This window comes from Geotrypetes seraphini, chromosome 14 (assembly GCF_902459505.1).
Source record: "Geotrypetes seraphini chromosome 14, aGeoSer1.1, whole genome shotgun sequence".
NCBI lineage: Eukaryota > Metazoa > Chordata > Amphibia > Gymnophiona > Dermophiidae > Geotrypetes > Geotrypetes seraphini.
In genome coordinates, this window is record NC_047097.1 from 54,309,841 (window position 1) to 54,323,731 (window position 13,891).

At 43.2% G+C, this 13,891-nt stretch overlaps 1 protein-coding gene across 5 annotated transcripts in view; it reads right to left on the reverse strand.

Annotated features, from left to right (window-relative positions):
• Nucleotides 1-13,891, reverse strand: part of CCDC33 (coiled-coil domain containing 33) — a 293,168-nt gene that overhangs the window by 261,277 nt on the left and 18,000 nt on the right. For all 5 annotated transcript variants that reach the window (XM_033919717.1, XM_033919716.1, XM_033919715.1 and 2 more), the window contains exon 3: nucleotides 10,742-10,936. In XM_033919717.1, coding sequence (XP_033775608.1) covers nucleotides 10,742-10,936 — 195 coding nt within the window. The remainder of the gene's footprint in view (nucleotides 1-10,741; nucleotides 10,937-13,891) is intronic.

The following is a 13,891-nucleotide window of genomic DNA, read 5'->3' on the forward strand; positions in this document are numbered from 1 at the left end:
CAGAGGTTCCTTTAAGAAAGAAAATATCATCTTCCACCTCTACACGACCAGTGATATACTTAAATGTCTCGATCATGTCCCCCCCCCCCTCCCTGCGTTCTTTGAGAGAGTATAGCCGCAATCTATTCAGCCTTTCCTCGTACGTGAGATCCTTGAGCCCCAAGACCATCCAGGTGGCCATTCTCTGAACCGACTCAACTCTCAGCACATCCTTACGGTAGTGAGATGTCTTCAAATACAGAAGTGTCCATTTGTGTGGAACAATATGGGAAATGTCAACGGGAGAAATCTTTCTGAAAGAGTGTACCCTCTTTGCATATAATGCGCCCTTTTTCAGAAGAGCACACATTCAATGGCTTTGCTCCTAAGACAAAAAAAAATAGCCAAATGAAAACTAATTTTTAAAAAAACCATTCAGAAATTATGGGAAAGTACTGAAAGGGAATAAAATGACCTGCACAAGGTCACAAAGTCTGTGTATTTGAAAGGAGTTACACTAAAACAGGGGAAACAAATCCACAAAAATCAAACAAGCAAGAGCAAAAGTGGAAATGTCCAATCAGAATGGTGCACAGAAAGTGTCTTTCAACTCATCTGATAAATCCAAATGTCTTTATTCATTCAAAATAACTCATTCATCCAAAGTAACTCAATGGCTCGACATGATCATGTTTGGGCCACCCGGTCTGCATCAGGAGTCTATAAATTATATACATAAATATTAATTCTTAAAAAAACATAATCATGTATAAAAACAAACACAAAAAAAGACAAAAAAAAAAATAGCCAAATGAAAACTAATTTTTAAAAAAACCATTCAGAAATTATGGGAAAGTACTGAAAGGGAATAAAATGACCTGCACAAGGTCACAAAGTCTGTGTATTTGAAAGGAGTTGACATTGTCCCAATGGTTAGAACCATGCACCAAGGGAGCAATTTGATAATTTGGGTCCAAGATTGAGGCTCCACAATAAGGCACACTTAGCACCAATTACACTGTCCAACACTCATTTTGGTGCCTCAAATGTTAGACCTGTTTCTGGGTATATTTGACCTGCTGATTCCATAAAATGACACCAGCTTTCTCCTATCAGCTCTAGTTTATGAGATACAGAACATGTGCAATATACCACGCTTCACTCTGCTCGCCATTAAAAAAAATCTGGATATTTTAATGTAGTGTTTAAATTAATATATTTTAAGCATGAAGGAAACACATTAAAAATTAAAAGAAAAGTGTACAACATGAAAATCTACTTATTTCATACCAAAAGCACAAGTTTATGAGACAAACTTTCCAGTCATTTGACACAAAAGAAGCTCTTATTGTAAGAGTGGGATCTGCCAGGACAATCCCACATAAGATTCTAACAATAGTCTGCCATCATGTGTGTATCCCATCTACCTTGGTATCTGGCTTCCATTGTTTTTATGTCTTGGTGAAATCTTTCACCTTGCTCTTCGTTTAAGTCACCAAGGTTCTCTGGAAAGCGATCTAAGTGACTGTGCAGATAATGGACTTTAACACTCATGTTACAGACAAGCCTGTTGGAATGAAAGAGCATATCTTCTACTAATTGTGTGTAGTTGTCTGCCTTCTTGTTGCCAAGAAAGTTTTTCACAACTAGAACAAATGAAGACCAGGCACATGATTTGATTTCATTCACTGATGCTATGAAATGTGGGTCATTTATAAGTTGTCTGATCTGTGGACCATCAAAAATTCCTGCCTTCAGTTTTTCCATGATAAGTCCAGGTAACATATGCGCTATGTATTCAATGCACGAACCATCTTTATTCAAAGCCTTTACAAATTGTTAAGTCAGGCCTAGATTTATATGTTGTGGTGGCAGTATGATTATCTATCTCATGCTAATGTGTTAACAAATTATACGAGGACGTACAACATATAGTATGTTCATATAATGATTCAAAATGTTGTGTGATCGTGGCACCAAGGTACCACCCCTCTTCAAACCCATCATGCACCCCAAAAGAGGGAGAAAAAGCCTCAGACTAATGTAACAGTATAGAACCAAAAGATACAAATCAAAACTGCTTTTGATACTTTCACTGGCAAAAAAAAAAAAACTCCTCACAGAAAAGCTCAGGTTTAGAAAAGGGCAAAGTCACCCGGAGGCACGTTCAAGGACTTAGCTGACAAAAGACGACTTGAGCTCCAACACTGTCACGTCTTCTCCAACCTTCCCAACAAGCGACCTTGTTTCACCAATGTTTTGACTCATCAGGGGCTGCATTTTTCAAGGCTGTATTGTTTGTTCCCACAAACTGTGAGTGTCCTGACCTGGACATTTCGGTCTCAGGTCAAAACCGCGGAAGACAAAGGCGCGCGCGGACAACTGAGCGCAGCGTGGAGGTGCGCACCGAAGAAAATAACTGTTTTTAGGGGCTCTGACGGGGGTTTGTGGACTTTACTTTATACAGATCGCGCCGCAATTTGGGGGTGTTGTGAGGGGTTTGGGGGGTTGTAACCCCCCACATTTTACTGAAAACTTCACTTTTCCCTAAAAACAGGGAAAAAGTTAGGTTTACAGTATAATGAGGGGAGTTACAACCCCCCAAACCACCCACAACGCCGCCGCGATCTGTATTAAGTAAAGTGGGGGGGCTCCCCAACAAACCCCCCCCGTCGGAGCCCCTAAAAACTGTCATTTTCTTCGGCGCGCGCCTCCATCTTCCGCGGTTTTGTCTATGAACCGGACATTTCATTTCCTGAGTAGAGATCCTATGCAAAAATCAGGTTTTACATACATTAACCCCTCTTTTACAAAGCTGTGCTAGCACCCCAAAGCCCTTTAAATTCCTTTGGGCTTTGGGGAAGTTATCACATCAGCAGCTGCTAGTGTAACTTTGTAAAAAAAAAAAAAAAAAAAGTGGGGGGGGGGTTAATTCCCTAAGCAGTTTTTTTTTTCCATTTCTCATTTCAGATACAACTATATATCAATTTCTCATTACCAAAAAGGTGAATAATTTTGGTGTGTATCACCTCAGGATTAAACATCCAGCTCAGCTACTCATCCTTAGGAAACAGTGGCCTGAACTCATTTTAATATTGACCCCAAGTTCAGTCTTTATTTCCTGGAGGTGAGTAAATAACTTGTTATGGTCCTTTATTGCCACTTTGATTTTTAGTTCTAATCATTCTATGTCTTTGTACTGATTAGTATTGATTTCTTTTTAATGGAAGATTTCCCTGGTGCAGTTATTTGCTCTAAGTAAGGATCAATTTTTTTTTTTTTAATGTGCAAGTTTTATACCCAGCTCCAACAAACCATTCGTCTTTGGGTTTGCTTTGCATTTTTGCTCTCCTTTCCAGATTAATTAGGCTGCAAAACACTCTGCCATGAATCCTTGTGCTTTAGAGCTGCTGAAAATGTTTTAAAAGATTACACTGGCTACAGATTTTTTTAAAAAATGTAAACTTCTTCCCCACAACTCCTTACCTGCAGTTTCTACAGCTACTGTGATCCCACACACATTCAGGACTTTTATACAAGCCAACTTTTCAAAATGATTGAGTTCTTCTTACTGTGCACAGTGGATGAGTTTGCTCAAAATTGGAGTGCTCAAGGACCCATTGTACCCTCAGGGATGGCACGTATGCTCCTAGATCAGCAAAGCTTGCTTTTTCAGCATAAAATCATATACTGTAGCTTCACTCATCTGACTATCAATCATTATTTAGTGACATTTTAAGAGTTGAGGATCAAAATATTTTATCTTTCAAGGCCTGTTTCACTAAGCTTTTTCTTCCATTGTGTCCATAAGGAGAAAACTTAAGGGAGGAAGTGATGTCAGCATTTTCTATGGCTGCTTGAGTAAGGAGCACCATCAGGGTCTTGAAATCATTAGCATTTATCCTATACCTCAAAGCTTATAACTCATATCTAGCATGTTCTACGGGGATGCTGCCAATTTATCTAATGTCCGAGATGAGTATTTCATCAGCGAGCCGTGTACATATTCGAGAATTTGCTTATCAATCTTTGACTATCTCAGCGGGACAGATGGCAAATATGGAGGATACAGAACTCACACCTAAGGAAGCCGTGGCCCATGCAAATTTGCTCTAAAGATGAATCACAAGGCCCACCAGAACCTTTGGAAGAGATGGGGACCTAGATAAAAGACATTAAAATGGATTTGGGTGCTATTCGCTTGGAGCTGGTGGCTTAAGTGACAGATATCCGTACAGAAATTTCAGAACTAGAGATGAGAAGGTCAAATCATGCCTAGAGGAACATAATGAAGCTATTCTCAACTTAAACACTAAACTCCAGGCAACTATAACTAAACAATTACTCACCGACAAAGAGTGAGGATCAGGAGAAACAATCTCAGGTTCTAAGGCATTTCAGAGGTCCCCAAGTATAATAAGGTGCAAAAAACGGTAAGCACTATTCTGTCAGACGAGACCAATAAGATAGTACCACAGGCTATAAAACTTCATCGGGCACATCAGGCACTGGGTAAGCCCAAATTGAACTTGGCTAGAGATATTATAGCCTACTTTATACCGATTTCAAAACTAAGCAAATTTTGGCTAAAGCTCGGGCTTCCTCCGGAGTCACATGGGACTCTTACCCTATTGCAGATCATCAGGATTTATCATCAGCTACACTCCGGTGACATAGTGAGCAGAAGTCAGTTACAGTCTCACTGCGAGAGCAAATATTAAATATATATGGCAACATCCATTTGCTCTGACTTTTTGCTACAAGGGCAAATTATATCATGTCAAAAATGTAGAAGAAGTATGTCGCATTTTAGAAGATCAAAGATGATTCACATACCTCCGCTCAAACATTATCTTCAGCCTTGCTGTGAAATCTAAACCAAGATGGCAGCGGGTTTCTGGTGGGAAAAGAAGATTGGCCTGTCAACACTCAGATGCAAAGCTGGCTTCCAACGGAGCCACTTGATCTTGGAGCCTATTAGCCCTGGAAGACAGCGGATGTTTTTTCTTTCTTTATATTTTGCTTTGACAACTTGTTGATATACTGGCGTTTGCAAATTCTATCATCACCTGCAGTAAGGCCTGCCTCGAGGATTTGTGTGCATGGAGAGATATGGACTTCTGCTTGATAGTAGTAGTAGATTAATCCCTCAGTGGATGGAGATCACTTCCTCTATTCAGTTTTGTTTTGTTTTTCTCTGTTCTTTTTTAATCTCCTTCTTTCTTATTATATCATGCTGAACGGTTTCAGTATTTAGGAGGAAACACGACCACATTTTTTTTTTTTTTTTTTAATTTATTTATTCAATTTTCTATACCGTTCTCCCAGGGGAGCTCAGAACGGTTTACATGAACTTATTCAGGTACTCAAGCATTTTTCCCTTTCTGTCCCGGTGGGCTCACAATCTATCTAATGTACCTGGGGCAATGGGGGGATTAAGTGACTTGCCCAGGGTCACAAGGAGCAGCGTGGGGTTGAACCCACAACCTCAGAGTGCTAAGGCTGTAGCTTTAACCACTGCGCCACACTCTCCCACAGAGGCATACCTCAACTCACACTGGCTTCCAATTCCAGAAAGAATACTATTTAAATTCTATTGTATACTATTCAAAACTATAAACGGAGACAGCCCAACCTACCTGAACAACCGCCTCATCCAAATTACCTCAACCAGGCATAGAAAAACTCACATCCCATTCATACACCCTTCAATCAAATGGAAAAAACTATATGACGGCCTCCTAGCCACTCAAACAGCAAAACTAGACAATCAAATCTCCAATCTACTGATAACAACCCCAGACTACAAGACATCCAGAAAAGAAATAAAGACTATACTCTTCAAGAAATCCCTGAAAAAGTCTTAACACTACGAGTACCTTCCTTCCTCCCATCTTCTTCCTGACCCCCCAAATCAACCTGATCTACTCTTTACTCGCTCATGAAATGACCAGAGATCCTCTTTTGTAACCCACCTTCTATAACTCTTTTGTAATCCACCTTGAACCGCAAGGTAATGGCAGAATAGAAATCTCTAATGTAATGTAATGTAATAATAGAGGCCCTGTTTCCTCTTATTACTGTTATAAATTGGGTTGGTTCATTTAACACCCCACCTCTGGTTGTGAGAATTATTTTAAATATGGGATATTTTGTGACTAACACCAGGGGCTCCTTTTATCAAGGTGCACTATGGGGGTTAGCGCGTCGGACATCTCATCACGCACTAACCCCCGCGGCAAGCCAAAAAACTAAGGCCTCGTCAATGGAGGCGTTTGCAACTAGCGCGGCAGGCGGTTGAATGCGTGGTATTCCGCGCGTTAACCACCTACCGCACCTTGATAAAAGGAGCCCCAGATGTCTGATCATCAGTTGCACAGAATGCACAGAGATAAAAGACAAATACAGACAACAAGGCGATGCGAGAAAGAAGAATCAGAAAAGTAGATGAGAAAAGATGGGGCAAAAAAAATCTCATTCTTAAGCTATTTCAAATAGCTGTAGCCTGCCCTTTCATCACTGAGTGTCACAAGCCTCATTGACTGCAATTTACCAAGAGTATGGAGGGCACCGGGGTTGTCTGGCTAGTGAAATCACAAATTCCCTAGAGTTTAACCTGTCAAGTTAAAAGCACCTCTAGTTACATCAAAAAGAATCATGGCCTTACTAATGATTGAGGGGTAGGGGGAGAAGAGTAACAACGGAAGCCAGTTCTGCAACCCAAGGACTTGCTGAAATAAAAGCTACACACAACCAAGGTTTTACTCAGTGGTTAACGCCATGGCTGCTAAACAATGCGGTTAAGGAAGAGAAGAGGAAGTCAATGAAGACCTTGGGTGGGGGGAGCACAAAAGAAGTGAGGAACTAGGGGCGCACTACTGAATGTGGTGGCAGCAGAGGAGAATTTTGATGCTCTTTGCAGCTGTCAGTTGGTTTGAATTCAGCAAATTATATTATTAATTTGCTCTAATTCTACAGGCCAAAAGACCCATCGTGCTAACTTCTGTGAACAAAGATTACAGACTGCTGAAGTTGTTAAAAAAAATGTATTTGATGAAACTGCAGTGAACTGTGTGTTGCCTACCACAAGGGCACACTTGTTAAACAGCTAGAACAGACATGGGCAAACTACGGCCCACGGGCCATATCTGTCCCGTTTAGTTTTTAAATCCAGCCCGCCGACCATGAGAACCCCACTGACCACGAGCCCTACATACCTCCCTCCAGAGCAGCGTCGGGCCGGCAGCACTTTAAATAGGCTTATTTGCAGCCTTCTCTTGTCGGGGAATTCCCTCTGCAACATCACTGATGATGTCACCAGTAACGCAGCACATGGAAGGCCCTGACGAGAGAAGGCCAAGAAGCAGCATGTTTAAAGTGCTGCTGGCCCGACGCTGCTCTGGAGGGAGGTATGTAGGGCTCGCAGTCAGCGGGGTTCGGATGGGAGGGAAGGATGGAGGGTCAGCGGGGGTTCGGCTGCACGGTGGGAGCGGGTGCTCAAGGGTTCTGCTGCCCAAGGGATGGGTGGGAGGGAGGGAGGAAAGGATGGAAGCTGGGCAAGGGTTCTGCTGTACAAGGGATGGGAGGGAGGGTGGGAAGGATGGAAGCTGGGCAAGGGGGATGGGAGGGATGGAGGGATAGAAAGAAGCTTTTGGCCCGGCCCCTCTGTCAAATTTAAGAACTCATTATGGCCCACCAGTCAAAAAGTTTGCCCATCCCTGAGCTAGAAGCACATCTTGTGTAATGTTGTAACAAACTGAGTGGAAAGAAATAGACTTTGTCCAAAATGCATTCTCAACAGAGAAATGCTGCTGGAAAGATATAAGAAATTTTATAAGATGATGGAACTTCAGAGTCATGAAACGAACATGAGAGCAGACTAATCATCTGAACTCCCTACAACTATAAGGAGTTTGGTCAACTGCTAATATTATTTGCAGATAATTAGCATGGCCTTAATTTCAGTTTGTACACGCTATAAGCAAATAAGCACTTGACATAACAAAACAAGCTTGATTCTCTCTCCTCAAGTTATGGACTGTCTGCATAGTACATTTATGTTAAATATTATAAGTATTATTTCCTTATTGGATATTGTTATTTTCCCTATCAAAGTTTGTTTTCTCTTCAATGTAAATAAAAGATAAATAAATGGAAAAAAGAATAAGATAAAATGACAAAATTTAAAAGAAACACCAAGGGGACAATTCTATAAACTGGCATCTCAGCCTAGGAACCCCAATGCTGTATGCTTAGCACCAATTCCATAACGGAATCTTAGGGCTCCTTTTACGAAGCCGCGCAACCGGGTTTAACGTGCGCGACTTTTCATCAGGCGCTAACTCCCGCGCTGGCCGAAAAACTACCGCCCGCTCAAGAGGAGGCAGTGGCGGCTAGTGCGGCCGGCGGTTTAGCGCTTGCTATTACGCGCGTTAAACCGCTAGCGCGGCTTTGTAAAAGGAGCCCTTAATGCCAAGACGATGTCTCGTATAGGTTACAATAGCCTGCACTCACAGTGATTCATAGACAACCCCGCGGAAGACAAAGGCGCGCGCCGACAACTGAGCGCAAGACGGAGGCGCGCGCCGAAGAAAATTACAGTTTTTAGGGGCTCCGACGGGGGTTTTTGTTGGGGAGCCCCCCCAGTTTACTTAATAGAGATCGCGCCGGCGTTGTGGGGGGGGTTGGGGGGTTGTAACCCTCCACATTTTACTGTAAACTTAGATTTTTCCCTAAAAACAGGGAAAAAGTGAAATTTTCAGTAAAATGTGGGGGGTTACAACCCCCCAAACCCACCACAACGCCTCCACAATGCGGCGCGATCTCTATTAAGTAGAGTGGGGGGGTTCCCCCCCACGCTCCCCCATCGGAGCCCTAAAAACAGTAATTTTCTACGGCGTACGCCTCCGCGCTGCGCTCAATTGTCTGCGCACGCCTTTGTCCCGGCGCGCTTTTGACCTGACACCCTCACAGTTACTCCCGGTGCTGGGACTGCTTTAGCTGGGACTCCAGCTGAAATACAGAGAACAATTCTGCCCCAGACAACCATGTAAGTGGCTCCAAAAGCTTCCTGGACCCGGTGCCTAAGAACTGACGTCAGAGGAAGAGCCGACGCTGGCATGAGCAGCAGGTCAGGGATGCTGCTCGGGCCAGGAACATTAAAGAAACACGGGAGAAGGGGCACGCAGCAGAAGGTGGCAGGGAAGGAGCGGGCGGGGGCGGAGAAGAGGGCGGGGGAGGAGTGTCGCCGCCCCGGGCATCTCTCAACCTTGCTACGTCACTGGTCCTCCCCCATTTAAAACTAACAGCCTGATTTTCAGCTGGTGGCAGGCTTTAACTGTGGCAGGCTTCCCAGCGATGCTGAACCCAGTTTCATTATTGGCCACAAGTCAATAACTGGTTAAGCCAATAATTAGCGCTAAATGGCCTATTAGCTAGCACAAAAAAATAGGACAGCTATGTATGCAGTACTATTTGTGTACTAAACTACTACACTTCCCCCTCCCCATTCGCGGTTTCGGCAATCGCGATTTCACATATTCGCGATTTTTTGGAGAGGGGGAAAAAAAGAAAAAAAAAACACAGTTTAGCCTTCCCCCCGGTGTCCCGGCCTTACCTGGTGGTCTAGCGGGCTTTCGGGGCAGGAGCGATCTTCCTACGCTACTGCCCCGTGTAGATCGCCAATAGGAAATGTCTGTGGGGAGTTCCCGTCGTAGTCTCGAGAGACTACGGTAACTCACGGCAGCTATTTCCTATTGGCGATCTGCACGGGGCAGGAGCGTAGGAAGATCACTCCTGCCCCGAAAGCCCGCTAGACCACCAGGTAAGGCCGGGATGCCGGGGGGAAGGCAGGAGGGAGGCGGGGGTGGGTGAGAGCCGGACCAGAAGATATTTGCGGTATTTCACCATTCGCGGTCTGGCTCTGCCCCTATCCCCCGCGAATCCGGAGGGAGAAGTGTATAGCACTGCCAAACATTTGCAGCAATGTACATTAAACATGTAAGAGCCAATCCCTGCTCAATAGAGCTTTCAATCTAATCAAAACAGACAAATAAGGGATAGGGAATTTCTCACAGAGGGAATGATAAAAACAGACTGGTAAGAGTTAAGAGTTAAAAGCAGGCTCCAAAAAATGGGCTTTTAGCCTAGATTTGAACACTGCCAGAGATGGATCTTGACGCACTGCTTTTGCTTGTCTGTTCCTTGCCCAGTTAGCAAGATTATCGGGTCCTAAGTGTGACCCGCCCCCTCAAAAGCCCCTGAGCTAACCAGCTCCCGGTTATGCACTAACTGCAAATATTCAGCGAGGATAACTGGTTATCTCCAGATGAATATTCATGGATAGCCAGCTACGTGCAATTTAACCAGTCAGCTTCCATTGCCAGCCAGTTAAATCACTTTGAATATCAGGCTTTTATTATGCTGTTTGGGCTCTTTCGATGCTGTAACTTATTTTTCAAAGCAGCCCTGTGTTAGTTCCTGCACTGTGTGCTAGATTTGCTGCCCCATCCATGTATGCCTTATCTGCACTAAACTTGCTAATGTCTACTTGACTTGATGGATCACATCCCTTGCAACGGTTTACCTCTTTACCTTCAAATATTCAAGGATAACAAAGGGAAAAATAAAACATGTCCAATATAAACCAACACACTGCAGGAGAAAGTAGGATTAGGCAAGGATGCAACCTGACTAACAAAATATTCAGCCAACACAAGACATAACATTTGCCAGTTCAAATTCAAAGAGTAATTTGACTTACATGGGTCTGGGTTACTGAGAGGAGCTCAGGGCTGTAGTGAGGCATGGAGAGGTGGAAACTGGCATCACTGGGCAGTTTCTTTGCCAAGTTTCTTCCAGGCTCAGGGGAAGATGATACGGAGAGAGATTCATCAGAAGATTCGCTCATGGGCTCTGGAGAGTCCTTACAAACATCGGGTTCTTGCTCGTGCAGTGGCTAAGAAATGAACGAGAAAGGATGTAAGTAGGAAGAAAGTGTTTTAAGAAAGGCATAACTTGTTGAAAGAATGAACATGCAACAAAACATGTAACATCTAGAGAGGTGATACAACATAAGCTAAACTTGCACAACATTCCTCCTCCCCTGCACAGAAGTTGGCCAACATCACAGGAGCCAACTGGACATCAACTAGAAAGAGTTCTGCTTTGCATGAGCACAATCACATGAAGAAATCACTCAAACTGATAAGAGAAGGATCAAGGCCTTTCTTGATGGGGCAGATGACCTGTAGGTCCAGAACGTCTGTATGGTGGCAGTTTTATTCTCATCCAGTATATGCTCCCCATTCCCATACATATAAGACTTATTCTAGCTGAGCAATTTCTTTTATCTTCTCATTCCATTCTCCTAACTGTGGGCTCCTTTCAAAAACAGAGCCAGCATAAACCTGCCAGCAAACGCCAAATGGATTATAAGTGCATTCACTCTATTTAATCTTATTCCTGACCTTCCTACCCCAGACATGGGCAACTCCGGTCCTCGAGGGCCAGAATCCAAACGGGTTTTCAGGATTTCCCTAATGAATATGCATGAGATCTGTTTGCATGTGCTGCTTTCAATGCATATTCATTGGGGAAATCCTGAAAACCCGATTGGATTCCGGCCCTCAAGGACCGGAGTTGCCCATGTCTGTTCTACCCAGAAGACTCAATAATGGGGACAGAGCTACCAGGGTCAAAATCCATCTCTCTCCCTCTCACCTTCTCTAGAATGACCAGTAAATGGGTAGGTCCACTGGGTCAGGGTCAGTGTTAAAACATGCAAAGGTCCAGAACAGAAATTTTACAGGAGTCCCAAAGCCATTCTATCAGGCTGTATCTTCTGTTTCCTTCAAGCAAATTTGGAGCCCCTGTTGCGCGAGGGCCCAGGAAAACTTCTGTTTGAACCTCCTAATACTGACCTGGCACCTTCATCAGCATCTAAAATTAGCCTCTGGACTATATTTAATGTAATAATAATTTAATACAGAGGTTAAAGCAAATCAAAACTTTATAAGGTCCATATCCAAATCTGCTTCCAGTCCATATCACCAAGCACCAAACTTAAATTCTAAATTTCAGATTTCTATTAATTGCCATAGGGACATGCACCAGAACTGGCCTTCAATACAGTGGCATAAAGCAAAGACAGATTTTAGCACTACCACGTTCTGAAATTAATACCTCCTCTAAGACAGCCCTAATCTTCCAGAGCCAGAAAGGCTGCCCAAAGCTTAACATAGAAACATGATGGCAGATAAAGGTCAAATGGCCCATCCAGTCTGCCCATCTGCAGTAACCGTTATCTCTTCCTCTCCCTAAGAGATCCCATATGCCTATCCCACGCTTTCTTGAATTAAACTCAAAAATCAGAGTCAAATCTCTGAATTGGATCTCCTGAGGAACCTAGCAGGGACATTTGCTGTCTCCTGATGGATTCCGAGGCGTCTGCATATTTGTATTTTAACAACAATGACAAGTCACAATCTAAGAGCCCTAAGAGGGATTTCTGGCCCAACATTCAAGCTTCCTACAACTCCACGACCAAAGAGAGTCTAGAGGGAGCTAAACCCAGCACTTTCATCCCTTCTCACTTGCCCCTTGGCACATGGTATATGGACACTCCTCAGCCAGCCGTCCAGAACAAAACTGGCATGATACAGGGGTAGAAAGGCCTGAGGAGTCCATAGAAATTGATTATTATCAAAATCATGGTGTTTTGTGACAGATAGAGGTTTTTAAAATAAAATCGGGAAATTCAAGATAGCTGCTGCAGCAGCATTTTGACACCAGCTGGACAATGAAGATTTCTGTCTTAGACAAGCATATATGCTTCTTCAGCTGCTTGTCTCTTTGGGCTGCCATTTAAACAGGCTCTAAAAGCCTGAAACACTCGACCCTACTAGTTCCTCATGTGTCTTCCAGGGGAGATGCAGCCGGCACCTGCTACAACCCTCTGGGCCACTCAGCATGCACTCAAGCACCTGATAAATCAGGGGTGAGCCAAGCTCCCAAGGGAAAGCCATCTAGGTAAATGCCCTGGGAAAGGCTTGCCTCCCCCCCCTGCTTCAACTCTAGAGACCTTATCTTCTCCCAGGCAGAGCTGTCTTAGTAATCCTGGGAACCACTACCGGAAAGCCTCAAACTTATTATTTTCAGATTTTAATAAGAAATCACTTGCAAAGTAGAAAAAAAAGATACCTTTTCAACTTGCTTGCAGAAGAAAAAAAAACTGAGGAGTTTAGGCACTGCCCACTGACACAAGGAGGCGGAGCTGAAAAGATGTAGAGGATTCCTTCTGTAAAACTTGCAGGTAAAGGAGAATAACCCACTGATCAAGACTCGCGTCTCTTTTGCACTGGTAGATTTATTTTGTAGAGTATCCAATGAGGTTAGGAAAAGGGCAACTAAGGGTAGTGATTTTGAGGGATTGAGTACAGAAGGGGTGGACGATCAAAGAGAAATGTTACAGTATGTCACTGCAAAAGTGAAAAAAAATTGAACCGAATTGTTCAGGTTTTTGATTATTCTGCTTCACTGTATTCATTGTTCAATAAAATTGTTTAAACCTGAAGGTGTCATTTGAATTTATTTATTTAATTTTTTTTGTATCCCGCCCTCCCCAGAGAGCTCAGAATGAGTTACAAGGTAACATACACAATACTTGGACAAAACGAGTTACATTGTAGTAATGAGTCAAATGGGTTACATTAGCATTTGCATAATACAGTTTCTACTTCCTAAATTAACATTCACAGATCCTAAATTAACCTTTGCATTCTTAAGTTAACATTCACAGGTAATATAGTGTGTTTGATGAGGATAGCTGTATTGTGCAGAATATAAGGGGGCCCCCATAACTAATATGGCCCCCATTACCAATATATATTAGATACACTTTTAGTTAAGGCTT